General features: G+C 38.5%; 1 protein-coding gene across 1 annotated transcript in view; it reads left to right on the forward strand.

The window, feature by feature from the left end:
* The window catches only part of atp8a1 (ATPase phospholipid transporting 8A1), a 99,085-nt gene that overhangs the window by 73,967 nt on the left and 6,207 nt on the right, over positions 1–18,911 (forward strand). Inside the window, exons 27-34 of the mRNA XM_044127822.1 lie at positions 1,509–1,583; positions 3,025–3,147; positions 7,869–7,947; positions 9,721–9,782; positions 10,224–10,280; positions 10,512–10,619; positions 17,929–18,017; positions 18,346–18,438. Coding sequence (XP_043983757.1) covers positions 1,509–1,583; positions 3,025–3,147; positions 7,869–7,947; positions 9,721–9,782; positions 10,224–10,280; positions 10,512–10,619; positions 17,929–18,017; positions 18,346–18,438 — 686 coding nt within the window. The remainder of the gene's footprint in view (positions 1–1,508; positions 1,584–3,024; positions 3,148–7,868; positions 7,948–9,720; positions 9,783–10,223; positions 10,281–10,511; positions 10,620–17,928; positions 18,018–18,345; positions 18,439–18,911) is intronic.

Here is an 18,911-nt window from a genome sequence, read left to right on the forward strand (position 1 = left end):
TGTCTTTGCATTCAAAGCCATCTGGTTCCATTTTCATCTGAACATCCCACGAGATTTAACCGGCCGCTCATGTAAAAAAAAAAAAAATTATAATCATCATGATAGAGTGGACTTGACAGTGGATCGGTCATTGGTGGGTGTGACTGAAGCTGAAAGGTGAGGGGCAGGATGTGGGCACACAGGGAAAGTTGGGATTTATCGGCTGGCCCCCCACTATTTGTTGTCATGCATATGCTAACCCGATGTAATGGGAAAAACCAGCAGGCAGACTGGTATTGGTCATGTAGACACTGGCAGCAGCGGCGGGTGGAGCCGTCAAGCAAGCTTTGTCCCGATGTGAGAATTTGTAGCAGTTCATGCCTTCATAATGACGTTAAATGAAGCGAGGAAATTCCTGGTAGGCCATGGCCAAAACACAGCTTCCCTTATGTTCTCTTGACAGTTTTGGCAGCAGCTAAAGCCTGTCCTGGATCACCAATTGTCAAACTTCAACACTGAGGTGCAGTTTCTGATCATAGCTTCCATGGGTTGTCAGTTTCACTTCACGGTGTTTCTGATACATCAGCTTTGTACCAATAGATTTATATTCAGAATACATAATTTTTGTCCTAGTTTTCTACACCTTATTTTTTAACTTTTTCAGAGGTTACGAGTTTTATTTTTGCAAAACAGATGGTTTGCATTGCATTTGTCTACTTCATTCAGATTACCTAAGTGGCTTAAGCAGCGCAGCAAACCTCATCTGTCACCCACATGTTGTCAGGTAGAGCAGTGGGTTTAGAGGTAAACCTGCGGTGAATATAGCGAACCATTTCCATTGAAGGGATGAAGGGTTTTTTTCCTCTCATTGACCCCATTTTACCTAATTAAGAAATTTGGCAAGTCCAACCAATGATATGCTGATTCCAGGTCAGCAGTTCAAACTACCCCACCTTAACTTACTTATTTATTGAGCTTTTGCTAGGTTTAATTCCTAAAGCGAAAGTCAGAAGAAGTTTGGCACACACTCTTTTTTATACATTTTTTAGCGCACAACAGTCAATTTCTCCATACCGTATTTTCTTGTAGATTTGTTTTTGTTTTGTCTTTTTGGGTTTTTTTTATTTTTATTTTTTTTATTTTATTTTATTTTTTTTGCTTGTGATCTAACTCATTTTTATTAACTCCTGAATGCTTGACACCACCTTTTAGAGTGTTATTTCCCTGTTGGTGCCGACAGTGAGCACAGTCAGAAAATCACATTACATCACATAGGCAGGCTTCACAGTTGAGCAGACAGTAGACCCGACTTAAAGGTATAAATTGGGGTTTATTCTGTTACTAATGGAAAACATTCATTTATAATCTTGTTCATAAATTATTAGTTTTATGGCTTTAAAGGACAGCACCAGTAGAGAGTTTTGTGGATGTTTTTGGAGAGCAGAACATACATTTCACCTATTGTTGTTTAACTTTCCTGCCTTTTGATGCAAATCTTTTTTTATATTATCTATTCTTTTTAATTACAGATCTGGTTTGCATTCGTCAATGGCTTCTCTGGACAGATTCTCTTTGAACGCTGGTGTATCGGCTTGTATAACGTGGTGAGTGTTGGGAATATTTATTCTCTGAAGAGACCACTTTGCACCTCCACCCGATCCCCTCTTTGACACCAAACAGTTTAGCTCTGGTACCCCACAAGTGATTCTTTTTTTGCCAGAATGTGGCATTTACTTCCTGAAAAATTTCTTTGTTATTTATGACCAGATGTCAAGCCTATACTCCCTCTGTGCCCCAAGCTATGCACTGAATGTGAAAGAATAACAGCTTTGCTTGCGCCACAGAGGGTAGTTATTTAGAGTGGCCACGTTTGAATGATAAAAAGAATAGGAAGAGTGGAACGGCAAGTGAGCTGATTTTGGGAATCCCACAGGGCACAATAACAGGACCACTCCTAATGAGCTCATATATCATATCTGTCATAAATTAAGCGGAGGGAAAAGAGTGTGCTTATTAACTACAATAAAACTCCAACTTAGCTCCATTCAAAATTAGAAATATTCCTCAAATATGGAAACAATTTGCAGTATGAACTGTCAGTTGACGAGGACAGCTCAGCAGTGCTGCCTCTTTAATCAGTTATATAATAAACCACCATTCCATATTACCAGTGGTGTAATATGGAAAGTTTTTCATTCTTAAAGACTTGGGGAATTCTTTTGGCTGTGTGGGAGTCTGTTGGAGGCAGTGGTCTGAATCCACCCTTCAATAGAGAAGTCCTTTAGGGCTTGGCTGTGAATAAGAAAGAGAACCCAATGGAGCATGTCTTGTGTCCTGCCAGTCCAGCTAACTCCCACTCCAGATGGGCCTGCAGGGAGTGCACACCAACTGGCCACTGAGCCCTCTCGGCTACACACAATACCAGTGCTTCTCTCTCAGCAGCTGCTACATGCAACATTACAACATCTCTAAGAAATTACACTTAAGCCAGACTTAAATACCTGCCTCCTGGTCCAGAACCTGGCAGATGTTTATTGGGAGATGGGTTTTGCATATGAACGGACTGAAAGTGTGACCAATCAAAACCAACCCCGAAAGGGTTCAAGGTCAGTGGTCCTCAATAATCAGACTTAAGTGTAGCGCAATTGGAGAACAGACTGAAACAAATTTCCAGCAAATTAAAGCATATGGAGGTATTGCGAATGATCAGAATAGGCATCTGTGATTAGTTAAAAACAGACATGAGATTTACAACAGAAATGCACCAATCAGAACTTTGTGCAGTCACCTGAACTGCAAAATGTTATTAAAAAACCCCCAGCACTGAGGATATTTTTTAAATAAAATTTTGACTTTAGGAGCAGAGGCAGTTTTGTACCACATGTGTGAGAGCAATCACGGTACATCAAACACAAAATTATTAATTTGTTGTTTTTGTCTTTTTAACATTTTATATCAGATGTTTCATCACTTTGGTTAATGTTCTACGCTGGTGTAGCTGAAACTTGATATTTTTCTGTGTGTGTTGCTTTTTTCTTTATGTAGCTCTTTACTGCCTTACCCCCTCTTACTTTGGGAATATTTGAGCGCTCCTGCAGGAAAGAGAATATGCTAAAATACCCAGAGCTCTACAAAACCTCCCAGAATGCAATGGGATTCAACACCAAGGTAAGTCAAAACTCGAACAAATTATTTGGTTGTGAATGTTTATAGAATTTGCATTATCTCTTATGTCCATCATTCTTTTTCACAACCTGCCTACTTGATAGGAAATGACCAGATCTCCCCAGATATTGGAGGATGTTTATTTGTAATATTCTTTGAAACCAAACCTATGCTGAGAAAAAAATACACATTTAATTTGCCAAGGTTGAAAACAAATGTTCTGTTACACACATGCAAAAGCCAAACGTCCCTGATCTTAAAACCAGCTGTCATCACATTAATGAAAGGCGATGTTTCTGTTGTTGCTCTGAAGGATTTATCGCCTCTCTCAGTGACCTGGCAGCTGTAGCTCGTGGATCTCCACTCAGTGTCTGGTTTGGCGAGGCTTGACCTATTCTGTCTGGTTGTGGGCGGTATGGGGGGGCCTGTCCGTTAGCTTTCCCCTGCTGGGTAATAAAGTTGTCTCCTCTTTTCTTCATGCCCAGCAACAGACCGCTGGACCTTCCTCACAGGCGTGGTGACCTGGTTAGCTGCACATGGAGGTAGATTAAAAGGAGGATTGGCCATGGTGGTCTGGGGCAGGGAAGGTCAGATGAGTTTTGGGATGGAACTGAAAGGGAGAGCAAGGAAGAAAATTGGGAGCATGTTGTCATTATATTACAAGGATTTGTTGCGGAAAATTAAGCAATTTGCTTAAGGAAAAGAGTCGTATGTTTGGAGGCCAGGCCTATCAAATCACATTTAAACCAGACAGGAGTGAACAATATGCATCAGTTTCAGTACAAAACTTCTCTTTCATTGGAAGGACTAAAGTAAATAATTTAATTAGTTGTTTATAAACATTTTAATCATATTTCACCTGCTTCCGTGTCAAATTTGTTTATTTGACCCTTTCTTAATGGCCAGGAATTGTTATATAAATATGTTACTAACATTGATATTTGTTAATCTGCTTATTTGTTATCCATTAATAAAAAGTATTGCATTTTAGTTAATTGAATTCATTTTTTGAGGTATCACATTATATATATTGTTTTAGATTTTGCCTATTCTGATGTTTTTAATGCATTTACCATTTAAGTTTTCATAAAATTTTATTCTAATTAGTTTTTTTTAAATTAAATTTTATTATAATTTTTTCTAAATATTAAATTCTATGTATGGATTTTTGTTTTGTTTTTTTGTTTTGTTGCATTTAAATAAACCTAAACTGTTAACAATATAAAATGTCACAGTAAAAAATGACATGGGTCAATAAAGCCCCCTTAAAATAATCAGTTTGTGACCATCTTGAATGAAAGCACACATGCTTAATACAACACTGGGCAGAGCTACGTTGCCACACAGTTAAAGGGTTTTTCATATGAATCCTGCTCTCAGATGGATTTTCCCTTGATTAAACCTTTTGGGATGTTTCATGAAGTTTTCTTATGCCAGAAAAGAATCCCAGAAGTATTCATCTTGATACATTGAGGCAAACGAACCTACATTTTGTTTGGGCCACATTTTCCAAGACCCATAAATGATGACTCGGTCAGGTCAGCAAGTTGTTTTTGCTGGCTTGTCCATTCTCTTCCAGAGATATTTTCCTTGCAGCTGGCCTGCGGCGAGAAAATCCATCAGGAATTTGGCCCCTCCGAAACCTGTCTTTCTGCGGGCCCCGGCTCTTTTGTACACAACAGATACTGTCTCTGTGAATTAAAGTTGTTTGTGTTGAGGTGTGAGCAGGGAGAGGTTCACGCTGGGGGTTTCAACTTTGTCACTCATTTACTTTTAAGGACGTAGTAGGTTCCCATGCAAACTATTAAATCACTTTGCAGCCCTAATAACCACTGCAGTTTAACAACAACTACTACCTCGTTTACAGAGCTTTTCTTTCTCTCTTGCCTCCTTACCTCATTTGTTCATAAAGAAACGGAAAAGAGAAGGCTACTCTGCAAATATTTGGCTCCATATTAATTACTGCCTTTCATGTGTTTTGCTTTTTTTGGCCATTAAGGCTTCTACAAAGGGCCAAATTTTCCCAAGACAGAGCAGCCATTCATTCAGAGTGGATCCTAACCAACTCAAAGAGAAAACAAGAGCAAAGAGATACCCAGGTGGATTGATGGCTTAAAGGAAAGGATCCCACTGTGACAAATGATTATGAGAATTTATTGATTTCATTAGCATTCATTATTGTAGACGGAAACCTGGAGGCTTGTCCTCCCTCCTGCAGTGACTATGATGGGATAACAGAGGGGGAAACTGATGGAGAGCTGAGCCTGTCAGTGTTTACTAATTGAGTAAAACATGTGATTGTAACATTAGTGATAATTTCATACGCATTTCAGCGAGGAGCCAGAGGAACGGGGGGGGTTTGCTTTTGGCCACCCTCGCTCTGTGGATTGGGTTTTGTGTACACAGTGGGAGTGCGAGCTAATCCAGGGTGGGGGTAGCTGTCATGAGACTTTGTTTGGCTGGCGGGAAGGTGATGAGGTTGTGCCACTGAGGTCACAGTATATTAACAAAGATCATATTAAGTGTTAGAACATTAAATATTTCTAGAAAACCATAAAATATTCACTTTTCATGAAATAAAAATGTCATGTTAAGTTTTCAAGACATAGTTGCGATTTTTATTTTTTTTTATGCTTTCAACTGTTCTTTTAGTATGAGATAATTGATTAAATAGTCAGGTCATAAATGTATGCCTTTTTTCACCTTGCAAGAATAATAGCTGTCGAGCTTAAGTTGCTTTTGTTTTCGTTTGTCTTTTTGTATTACAACATCATAAGGTACCATAATGCAGAATTCTGACTTGGAAGGACATCGAGAAATGGTTAAATTGAAAAGAATGAAAATCGGAGAAGTGTGGCATGCATGTGTACATGCATGTGTAATAGAATCACCTTTCACTCAAATTTCACTCAGTCATTGCTGTAAACCTTTGTGACTTGCAGAATGCCAGTGTTTCTCTTAGCTTTGTGCATCTTAAAGCTAAAATGGTTCCCTGTTGTTTCTTCAAAAAATAATTCCAACTCAGTTTGGATGTAGAATTTCAAGTCTTACCAAAAACTATTATCTATATTTAACTCAAAGCCATTCCAACATATGGCATTAAAACATCTAACTATGCTTTGATTTTTAAACCGTTCCATTGTAGCTCTGGCTTTGTGTTCCTTGGTGTTCATGAACATCTATGTTCTTTTATTTTCTCATACAAAACAAGGGAACTCGACAGAGCTCCTGTAGTTGCACTGAGAATAAATTACACATAGGTGGACTCTGTTTACTAGTTAGGCAACTACTTTTATCTAAATACATGGGTGTGCAAAACCTTTCAAATTTTATTTACTGTTATGTGTTATCCTGATTTGTCCTGTGTCATAAAATCCTTTAACATATGGCGGTAAAAGTGGAAATTTTAAAGGGGATAAATACAGGCACTGCACCTTATTTGGATAAATCAACGACATGGTATTTTCTGAAATTGCTATTATGTTTGGTTTTAGAAATCGCTGTACTTATACCAGATTAACTAAAGGCGTTTCACCTTTTTTGTTCTTGGTACGTGTTTAACGCAGGAAATTTAAGTTTGGCACATGACCCCCTGTCTTTATGTCTTGTGTGAACCTACTAAAACAAAATCGTTTTTGTTTGTACCCATAGAGTATCATCCAAATGTCTGTTTTGATATTGGAGTTGTTATAAAATGATAGAAAACGATAAATTAAGGTGCCAAGAACGTTTTCTGACAGGTGTGACAGTAACTGCTTAGAAACGTTTACCAGAACCTCAATTGAAAAATCCTAAACAGTTTCTCTAATTTCTAAGCTGGAGCAATTTTCATGTCTCAGAACAAACACCAGCGTCTGGGTGAGGAGGGAGAAAGAGGGCACAAGTGAGGAGATGTTTTTTTTTCTTCTTCTTTTTGGCCTCACAGATTTCACGGCTGTTTCATGCTACATGGCCCATTAGTGTTTTGTTTGGCCGAGTGGCTGCATTAATATAAATTTTAAAACAAGGTGGTTTTGGAGTGGGTGTATTGGTTTAGCCAACTCTTCCAAGGTGTATACGTCTGCGCAGACGGTGTTCCATACCTAGATTTTCCAGGCTCTTGATAATTACCCAGAAAACAGTTTAATCTCTGTCCAGCCTGTCGGACTCTGTGTGTGTTTCTAGACTGATTTGTTTTACTTATTTAAACTCTTCTGTGATGTATTGCTACTCCGGTTTAAATTCTCTCATGAATGAGCTCAGGTCTAACAACATTAAATGAGTGGAAACCTTTCCTCTGCACCTCTTTGTATAATGTTTAATGTTCATAGAGCCAGTGCAAGTATTTTGATTTGACTATTTTTCAGGTCAATTCCTTTGTGCTAATTGGTTGTAATGGGAGAAAATGATTAAAACCCGAACATTGATGTCATCCACTTGCTTTTCACTGCTAATACATATCCCGCGTAGCCTCGCTCTCCCCCCATAACATTTGGAGGATATACAACATGTCTGTCAGCGGGGTGGCCATTCACTGAGGAGGCCCCGACAAAACCGCCACTTAGCCCAGTGCTGGGATGGCACAAAGGGCTCAGGTCAGGGGTCACCTGGAGCTCCCCACACCCTTTTCACATGCTTTTTTTCTCTTTTCTCTCACTCTTTCTGTTTCTCACTCAACATCCCCTCCACCCTTCACCCTCCCTCTTTCCTCCTCCTCCTCCACTCCTCTTGCCTCTGTTTTGCAGGTCTTCTGGGCCCATTGTCTGAACGGCCTCTTCCACTCCGTCATCCTCTTCTGGTTCCCCCTGAAAGCCTTCCAGCATGGTTAGTGGCTCCCAGCGACTCCTCCTTGGCTCTCAATGGACTGGATGAAAAGAGAAAACAGTCAAGCTCACATACTTTGTCTTAATTACTTCTCTCTCTAGCTGTTCCAGTCATGAATTGCAAACATGTGGCATCTTTGGTCTGAGGGACATGCAGCAACAAACATGTGTTCATATTTGCATCACTAAGCGAAATCTGATGTGCAGTCGTTGACAAAAACCTATCACACTGATCAATTTAGTAGGAAACTAACATTTTATGTCGCTTGAGCAAATATCTTTAGTTGGATTTTGTATAAAACTTTAAAAGTGTGCATTTTAAAACTGAATTTTTTTCCGTGTACAAAGAAAATGGCAATCCTTAAGCCTTTAAGTCTTGGCTGACCAGAGCTGAGGACCACACAAGCTTGGGCCTGCTTTCCACACAAAGCCTCACTCTGACTGACAGGCTGTCAGCACAAGGCATGTTACCAGCCGGAAGTAAAGAGAACCTCTGCTGCTTTTTCCACTGGCAGTCACATAGCATTGATATTTTAACTTTGGCTACATCCCAAACTCACTTGTGTTTTGAAGCAGTCTTATCAGTGCGACTCTGTTTGTTCTAATCTTATTTTGAAATTCAGGTCACATATAATAACTAAATGACTATCTTGCCTTAGAAACCAGCCTTTTAAATCTGATGTAGTAATGAGTTACCAGGAAAGTTGGATGTTTCACCACTAGGAAGGCATGTAGGCTATAGTTCACCCTAATGGACTGTAATGTCAATCGCATTTCCACAAAGCTGAACGTACAGAATTATTATTTAAGCCTCAAAGTTTGAGGAAATTAGCTTAGGGCTCCACCACACAGTTTCCAGGTAGTGTTTACTAAGAACTATGTCTGCACAATGTCCCCACCACTAAATATACATCCAGTGTCAACATAAACGGCAGGAAAATCCATCATACCGACCAAATATGTTATGGGTGTGCAGAATTTTCATTCCTTGCAGTTGAAATAAAAAAAACTGCAGTTTTTTATGGTCACAAAATTAGACACATTTAATTGCAATGATGATTGCAGTTAAATATATTGTGTTGCTCTTCTTGGCACCTGTCTTTGTTTTGCCGTCTGCTGTAACATTTGTCTCTAATAACTAAACATGTAGTAAGAACAATGCCTTTTTCTCCTAAGTTAGTTAACTTTATTTATCTATTTAACTGTAGAAATGTTGGATTACCACTGGAAAACACCAGCTCACTGTCTTTCATCTGCTTTCTTTTTTTATGTTTCCTATTGTGCAGTTTATATGAATCAGGAACTGCATTTGCTAAATTTTCCACAGAATCCACAAATGGCCTATCTGACTCTTTTGATACGAGTGCTTCCTGTACTGGTCAGATCAGGAATCGGATGATCAGAATAGTTAAGCATTCATTAAATCCCCCCTGTTTGAAATGGGCATATATAAATTAAGCTGATGATATCAAGATATCAGTTTGCAGAGATAGAGTTGAATATTACTAACATTGTAGTTAAAATGTCTCCCTGACCTGGAGGCAATAAATATTCAGGTGAGGATTTACTGGATGAGATGTTAAGTGAGGTAATGACAGAACCAAGATGGCTCTGTGGTTGTGGAAAACCAAATTAGTTTGTTTTTTAGAACCAGTTAACTGACTCCAGCAGCAGCTGGGGCTTTTAAAAGGACATGTAGTCTATGTGGAGTTTGAAACCCTGAGGAGAAATGTGATGTTCCTGAAAGCTTCTCTTGTCTCTACGTCTTTCACAGATACGGTGCTTGGTAGTGGAAAAACTCCAGACTATCTCCTCTTAGGAAATATGGTCTACACAGTAAGTGCATCAGTCTTTTTGACTCAAAGTTTTCTGTCCTGTGATGATAATAAACATCACATACATTTTGTGGTCTTTGTTTTTTTTTTGTTTTTTTTTTTAATATTAGTATAATACTAAAACTGTTGTTGATTAGTTCCGAGTTGATTAGACCCCATTTAGTCAACCTACATTATTTCTGTACATTTCATCCTCCTTTCAATTTGATTTATACTTAAACCAGTTCATATCAGTTTATTTATTTATTTTTTTTGTAGTTGAGTATTTCTAGTATCCATTTACATGTATATTTTCTCCTGAAAGTACTGTGTCACAGTCACACCATCACACTATTCAGTATTTCCATTTATTGTGGAAGAATAAAAATGTGGATTTGGTCAAAATAAGTTAAAATGTTCAATATGTTTTTTGTTTTGTTTGTTTTTTTCTCTTCATTAACAGTTTGTCGTCATCACAGTCTGTCTTAAAGCTGGTCTGGAGACTTCATCCTGGACTATGGTAGGTCAAAGGCTCTCTGGCTGTTTATATTACCTCAGGTACCTGTGACACATTTTACATGCACCTCTTATCGAAATGACTGGAAATTCACTCTGAGTGCACTTTCTACGAACTCTTACACACTGAAGAAAAAACCCAAAAATTTTACTGTACATTTTTATAAGCAAGTCAGAGAAACTCAACCTCAGTAAGTAAGTCTAATTATTTGGCCGTGTTCCCGTTTTCTCACAGTTCAGTCACATTGCCATCTGGGGAAGCATCGGCCTGTGGGTTGTGTTTTTCATCATCTACGCCTCCCTGTGGCCCATCATTACCCTGGCACCCGACATGTCAGGACAGGTAAACGTGCAAATCCACACGCTGTGTTCGTCTGAGCTGTGCAGATGCTGAGCACCTTCTGCTTCATTTCCCATAGAAGAACGTTGGTGGGAAAGTTCTGAGTAAAACCGAGCCCTGATCTTTAGAAACAGAGCCAGAGGGGTGCAAACTGTCAGACTTCTGGCTTATGTTGCATAATGACTTAATTGAGCCAATTAGCAGACTGTTTGTGTTACATTTCTTTCCTTCAGCTCAGAGTAGCCATAGGTGATGCTGGAGTAGTGAAATTGTGTGCCAGCTAAGCTAAGAAACTGACGTCCTAAAAACAAAAATCTACAATCGCCACAACAAAAAAGTTCAAGTTGATCTTTTGAGTTCACCCAACACAATAATCGTTAAAAATTTAGTTTTTCCTTGCAGGCTTTGATTTACATGTGAATGTAGCTAATTCTCTGAATCACCCCTGGTGTTTAATGGGAAGCTAATAAACATTTGACATTTCCCAGTGCATTCTGGGAGAGGGGTGCTGGGGCGTCCTTTCATCAGAGAACAAGAACTCAGGAGGAGGTTATTTTAGGAAAAAAAGGCTGGTATTCCACAGTCTGTAGCAGAGGAAAACAACCGCCTGCCGTGAAAATATATCATGGTTTCAGTAAGTTTCCCTGTGGGAATAAACCCTTAGCATTTTTTTCTGACGATTTTTGCCTTGATATTCCTAGGTCAAGAAGGCACAAGCTTACTTTTAATCATTCATACTTTTTCATTACTTGGTTTTGTGCCACCTCATTTGTTTAGGAGGCAAAGAGAAGGTTTTTGAAGAAAATGTATTAGAGAAAACAGTTTTACAATGAGTTTTATACAAGGCAATTAAAAGTGTTTTACATGATTAGAAGGTAAATTAAACAAGCAAAAAAGAAAAAAAAACATAGGGAAAACAAAGACGTGTAAAAACAGATAACAGTTTATAATATTTTTGTTATTAATTTTGGGTGTAAGAAAATAGGTTTTTCTTGGATACACTGGATGTCTGGCCCAGTGTATCCAAGAAACACTGGGCCAGTGTCCATCCTTCCTTTTGTTATTCAGTGATCTGTCAGTTAACACATTAATCTGTTCTTTTTGTTTGCTTGTTCCTTTCTTTTTTTTTTTAGCTGCAATTTGAAGGTTAACAATCGATAATGAAGTCTGACATTTATACTTAAAGAGTTGGCAGAGAAGAACTAAGAAATTTTGAAATTTAAGTCTGTAGGAGTGTTCATGGAAAAATGTGAGGTAATTCTGTGAAGAACTCCAGTTTCATATCAGATACGTTCCTTTGTTAGTAGAAAGATTGACGGACAGATACAGTCTTCGAAGAGTATAACTTCGTTAGTTTTTGTTTTTTTATTTCAACCTGTCACACCCCTCACACACACACCCACACACACGCCTACACTAACATTAGGCATGTAAACTTCACCCCATCTTCTGTCTGCGAATCCAGATGCTTTCATCCATGCCCCACAGCAGTTGACTGAAGATTGTAATGGTGTCCTGTGGGCAGATGGTAACTCTATGCCCAGAACTAACTGGGGGATACCACTATATCATCAAACAATGACACATCCCTGTGAAAATTGAGAGGACATCAGAGACGTGAGCTTTAGTTTCCTTTTAGCCTCTGAGGAGCAGAAACACACCGACCGCATACTTCACCAGAACCTCCACAGTGTTTACATGAATCTTCTTTGCCCTCTGTTCGTTCTGTTTTCCTTTTTCCCCCTGAAACTTCTTTCTCTTTCTCTTATTTGCTCCTCTTCACCTCTGCTGATTGAACTAGGACCTCAGGGCGAACTCATTCTCCTCCTGTTTTTTCTTCCTCACACTGCCCTCAACAAGAGATGCTAAGCAGCGCTCTGATCCTCGCAGTCGCATTAATCAGCTTTAGTCAAAACATACATACTCTGGATAGCGAGCAGGACAGGTGCAGGATCCATCCATGAAGCGCGCCACTTGGGCTACTGTATTGGCTCCATCTCACCGTGTCTTCTCCTGACAAGCATATGACAGAGGGATGAAGGGAAAAACATCTCTGATCATTTTGTCCAGGCAGGGCAAAATGCTTCACCGAGAGGCTTGGAGTCTAGAGACGTCTGTTACACTGACCTGCTCTGTGCTACAATGACGGATATTGATACATCTGTTTCTAATACAAGTCTTCCGTCTTTCGTCTTGCACATAATTTTGCCATTTATCAATGCTGTAGCAAAGTACCTCTCACACTAGACTAAAGTTTTTCTTTAGCTGATGAATTATACCGTCCGTTAGTAGGAGAAGGATTTTCTTTGGAAGCAATCATGTTACTCAGAATTGATTTATATATGCACATTCTTCTGCAAATTGACAATAATAAAGACCTAAAGCTAATCTCTGAATGAGCTCAGACAAGCAAAATTACATTATGCAATTTTAATGTTGTTTTCAGTGTGTTGCAGAAGTATTTACTATTTATATGTCTTAAATAATTTTCATTTAAATTTTGTTATAGACCATAAAATATATAATTGTGAAGTGGAGAGGACAGAATTTGTCATTTTCTTTCTAATAATAGTTCCAGAAGTGTGTCATGGATCTGTATTCAGCGTAACTTCCTCTGAAACACCTAAAAAAAAAAATCATATGAATGTTCTGAGAAGCTCTGAGGTTTGTTTGAGTTTTGGTGAACAAACTGCATCATAGAAATCAAGAAACACCGCAAATAGGTCAGAGATAAAGTGGTGAAATTTAAAGAAAATTCAGGTTTTAAAACAGTTTCCCAAACTTTGAACAATTTACAATGTGCTTTATGTGGTCACAAACCCATAGCCACTATGAATTGTAAAAGGCTATTAGGGGTTATGGTACAAATTTGAAAAGGTAGAAAGCAAAGACAACAGCTTTCCAGTCTTTGGGTTCACACAGACTAAAGATGTACCATCCTCCAGTCTGTCTAATCAAAGAAATACGTTGATGAGTCGACCGAAGATAACATGCCAAAGGTGGTGCATGGAACTTTGTATATAAAGACTTGAATGCATTTGTACAATAGCATGAGGACCATGACGCTAAGAAATCTCCCTCAGGTGAATGTTGAATTCTTCGAGTTGCAAGCCACGCCTCTCCTCGCTATAGTTTCAGTTATGATCCGTAGTATCAACTATAGTGAAGTAAAGTTAACCATTCAGTGTGTTTTTCAACAATCTGAAGCTGCTTCTAAAAGCACAGCTTTGGCATGCATTTTTCATAAAGAAAGATGCTAGGAATTTGCATATTTGATTTATTTAGTTAATTGTTTTTCAAAGTGCATCAACATTTATGGTTTTATTTACATTTCCTTCTCCTTTCTCCATATTTATCCTTTTATTTAAGTTTACTTGGAGAAGGTTGAATCTTGCTTTAGACAAATTATCCATCTTTTGGGTTTTCTGTTAAGTGTTTATTGGTGTGTGCAAGATAACTGGAAGGCCATTTGAGGAAAGCTTGAGAGAAAGCTGCCAACATTTCCCAGATCAGCGAAACAGCCTTCACAGTGATGAATGCAGTTGTCTGTCATGTATAAAAGTCATGAATGCAAACGCGATAAATTTCCCCTTTTTGTCAATTTTTCTTGGAGCAGGCTGAGCAATTCTTCACAAATACAATTTCTAACCAGCCGACAGACGAGGAGCGATGACATGTTTGATTAATCGCGGACTCTCTTTGCAAAGGCTGTTCAAAGACTGGTGGCATGTTTTTGTGTGTAATGTTAGACGTTGAGAAATCTCTTTCTTATTTGTTCAGACTAAAATGGCCCCATTTAAATCCTTTCATCACCAGTGGACTTTCCCCTCATGCTGTATTTAAAGGTTTTATCTTCTCCCTGAATGCTCCTGGTTACGTGACTTTTTAGCTGTTTATTTTACATTTTCTCTTCTCTAACTAATGATTGATAAACACCACGACACAAAGTTAGTGGAACAATCTGGGTGAAGTAAATACCACATATTTATACTCAGTCACAGAATGTTTAAATTGAGTTTTTTATGACCGCTTTTGTAAAACCAAAAAGACAAAAGCAATTTCAGATGAGGAAAAACATTCCTGCCTAAAACGGCTAAAATTACCCACAGGCGTACCCCATCAGGTGCACATAATTAGAACATCAATACTCAGCATTTTGAAAGAATTCTGCCATGTTTAAACCTCAAAGTTAGTTGGGTGGTTTCCTGATTGTTGATGTGATAGTGCACACCGTGATGAGATGAAAAGAGATGCCTGAGGCGACTAGAAAGAAGGTGGTAGTAGCTAATGAGTTTACGAAGAGACTTAAAGAGGTCTTAAAAGAATTTGAAATCAGCCGTTCTTCTGTAACAAAGAGTCTATTTTCTGCAATTTAAGGACATTCAAAACTATTGCTATCATTTTGCCTTTCTGACAAATTCACACAGTAAGCAGATCACAAGATGTTTCCTAAAACCCTAAAATCTCTAGGTGTCCTATGACATTCTTATTGGACGTTGCTTGTCCACTCGCTCTAATTAGCTACTTTCTAAATCGGCCTGTTTCAGTTGTATCAAAATCAGTGATGGTGAAAATTAGATCCCTGCTTTGTTTACTTAGTTTGTCCTTTCTTAAATACACCTGCAGAGTCAATTTTCAGATTAGTCCAAGTTCACAAATGCTCTCAATTTAATTTTAAGACATTGATAACCAATTAAACATAGCTGTGATTAGTTGAATATACCCTTTCATTACCTACTAAAGAAAGTAATGTTAAATAGTGATTAATTCTGAATTGTTGTGTTTTATTTTTTCAATCAAAAACTTGTGTTAAACTTGTAAAGACTGCATTGGACCAATGATACTGTTTTTTGGCCACTGATCCAAATTTTTATTGTTATGCATCCAATCCATCTGTTGGGGTTCTCTGTTTTAGACAATGAGCCTCCAACATGTGTCCAGTGTGTGAGTGGGAGTGTGTGTGAGGGGGAGCTTTGAACTCAGTGTGTCTGTGACTTTCTACAGCCATGAGAGGGTGGGACGGAGGAGGTTGTCAAAACACCCCCCCGCCCCCTCCCTGCTAGAGGACACTACCGTCTGTCCGGCCAGACAAGTTTATTAGTTTGTCCTAAAAATACAGCTCAGTTCCAAGGACCTCCTGCCCCTCCAGCACCCAGGGGCCTCCATGATATGAGACATACTTGCATGCATCGCCACTGCTTGGCCCGCTCAAAGTCAGGGAGCCTTTCCAGATGCCTGCGGACAAACATTTGTTGTTTGTAACTGCTCCGATTTGTTTGGATTTTGAAACTGACGTCAAAATGAAAAATAACCCTCTATTAGCTCAACTTTCTTACTTACAGTTTAGCTTTCTGAGTTGTATACATTTATGAATTAGACTTGGTTACCTAAGTAGCTTTATGTCTGATGTGTAAAGCTTATGTATACATAATTTGTAGCTGAATCACACAGTTGCATAAATAAATAGGGGTCGTAGATTGAACTCGTGAACAATATAATTTATTTTTCATTCTGCTTTGCTATGATTTGCTGAGTGTACACTCTGGTTTATTTTGAAAAGGGCTCTGTAGACAGTTTAAACACCCCCTTGAAAATGTTTAATAACCTTAATAAAAATTGTAATAATTAAACTCACTCAAGCTGTAAAAATAGTAATAAGAAACGCATTGGTAAATGTCCCCATTGGGACTGCACAATTTCAAAACCGCTGCGAAAATATCTTGTGCTACATCGCAATTTTCCCTCACGTTTTTAGCCTCTGGGTGTCACAGAAAAACCTTTATTCATTCCTGTTGGAGAAAGTATTTTTTGTTATTTCTTGCTATTTCGGGGGGCTTCCTCCTTTGGTTTTATGTCAGATATCAAAGTCAGTTTGCAAACAGATTAGGTAATTTAGGTCAACCTGAGTGCCTTGGTAGTTTTGACACCGATCCATGTGTGCGTCCATCCCACGGGTCACGCTGTCACGTTTCAGGAAAAGTACTGTCAAGGGGTTATGGCACTTTAAATAAGTGGCATATTACAATGCAAGGAACACGAGTCGTAACTCAGGCGTGTAATGACGGATAGTTTCAGTACAGTGGGCCAAAGAAAACAGGGCAATCTTGAAGTTTTGTAACCCCACCATAGTGGTTCACAACCTCACTGAAGCTAAAACTAATAAGTCATAAAGTAAATATATGTTACTTGGAGTACTTAAATGATAAACTACTTTTATTACTAAAGACTTGGGCAACCCTAGGGAGCTGTTTGAGAGGCGATTAGATCTGGAAACAAGGGTGGGAAATTCCATTATGGCGTTTTTCAAAAGTTCTACCTGCCGACCTTTTCTGTATTTTTTTTCACTTTATAACCACAATTGTTGATGTATTTTATTGGGACTTTGTGCTAAACCAACACAAAGCAGAGAAGTAGAGGGAAAATGGCACATTGTTTTCATTGTTTTAGAACAGATAAGAGTGTAAACTGTGATGTGCATTTATATTTCGTTCACAGAGTTAATACTTTGTAGAACTTTCTTTTGGCATCAGTTCCAGTTTAAGTCTTGACTTAAACTGTACAAGGATGTACAAACCTTGTACAACCCCCAACCAGGTTTGTATATCTAAATTATTACCCATTAATTTAAAAAATCAATAGACATTGATTGTCAATGTATTATTTTCCTTTTACTTCACAATTATGCTTTACATTTAAAGCCCAATAACATGCACTGAAGTTTGAGACAAACTGACAAATATAAAAATAAATGGTTTAAATATCTTTAGAAGGCTCTATAATTGTTTATGCCAGAAAATGTTTAATAAATGACTATTAAAATGTTTTTGATGGGGGCGGGAGAAGGCAAATTGACACCTGTAAATGGAAAATAAACATTTAGAAGCTGAGTTATCTTTGACTAAATTAGTGTATTTATGCTGCTTTGACAGAAACTCTCCACACAACGGATTACATAGTTGTTTTTCTTTGAAAATGATTCAACTATCTTAATATGCCACAGGTACTTCCTCCTCCCACAGGGCCACAGAGGTGAAGGGGCTCCAAACAAAAACAAAATAATGGGATCCTTCAGTCATGGTTGATCAACCTGCCTAGAGCAAGTTATCTGAACCTATATTCTCCATTTCAGCACAAAAACAGTTTGTTTTGGGCTGTTTGTTGTGTGATACTGCAGAGGATAGGGATTGTTCTGGTTTTTCAGGTGTTTCTCCTCTTTAACATCTCCCAGCTGTTGAACTCTGCATTATCCACAGTGACCTGAGATTAAATGTGCGTGGGCGTGTGTGTGCCTGTGTGTGTTTGTTCCCTGCAGGCGAGAATGATGTTCAGCTCAGGGGTCTTCTGGATGGGCCTGTTCTTCATCCCGGTCACGTCGCTGATCTTTGATGTAACCTACAAAGTGTGAGTTTTCTCTCCGCTCTCTCTCTCACGTGCTCGCAGTTCAGGAATTTTCTCCAGTATCTCTCCTATCGCCAGCAGAAATTTAAGTTTAAATTTGGAAGTTTGCTTTTTCAACAAACTCCCAAGAAACTCTGGTGTTTCCGCTTTGTGAATTCTCAGCAGGAAATGTCGGGTCGGCATCATCCATCAGCAGATTCGCTGCGTCTGGAGCAATTTGCCAACTTAAAAGCTTCATTTTCCTTTTCTGCATTTTATATCATCAGTCTCCAAACACCTCGTCATGGTAAACTATGTTCAACACGCTGTTTACTGCATGTTTGATTTACAGTGTGAAGAAAGTGTGCTTCAAGACCCTGGTGGATGAGGTGCAGGAACTGGAGGCTTTATCTAAAGACCCTGGAGCAGTAGTGCAAGGAAAGAGGTACAGGTACACACCAGTCCACTATTCCTGTGTGTTCACTGTTTAATCTCGACCTGCGAGGTTTTAGTGACATCACCAGGTGACTACAGAAGATTACTGAACATGTTTGAAAATGAGCCTGGTTTTTCATTTTCAGAACACCTCCTGTGCTCTTATACTGTCAGGTTGTTTCAAGTGTTAAAAAAAAGGCACTGTTTTGCACCCGTTTTCTCGAGATGTAACTCTACATACATGTCAAAGTTCAAAACATGTTTCAGTGGTACAATAGCAAAAAGGAATAAATGTTGAGCTTCCTTTTACTTTATTAGATAAACTTACAGTTAAAAATCTGAAATTTTCACATAATTTGAGTTGCAGTGGTTCTTCAACAACCATATTTTAAATGAACAATATTTGGGCAAAAGAGTTATCCTACCTTGTTTAGCCTAAAATATCTTAAAAGTAAGGAATATAAAAATTTTAAAGTACTTAAA

The sequence above is a fragment of the Gambusia affinis genome, linkage group LG09 (assembly GCF_019740435.1).
Source record: "Gambusia affinis linkage group LG09, SWU_Gaff_1.0, whole genome shotgun sequence".
Lineage (NCBI taxonomy): Eukaryota > Metazoa > Chordata > Actinopteri > Cyprinodontiformes > Poeciliidae > Gambusia > Gambusia affinis.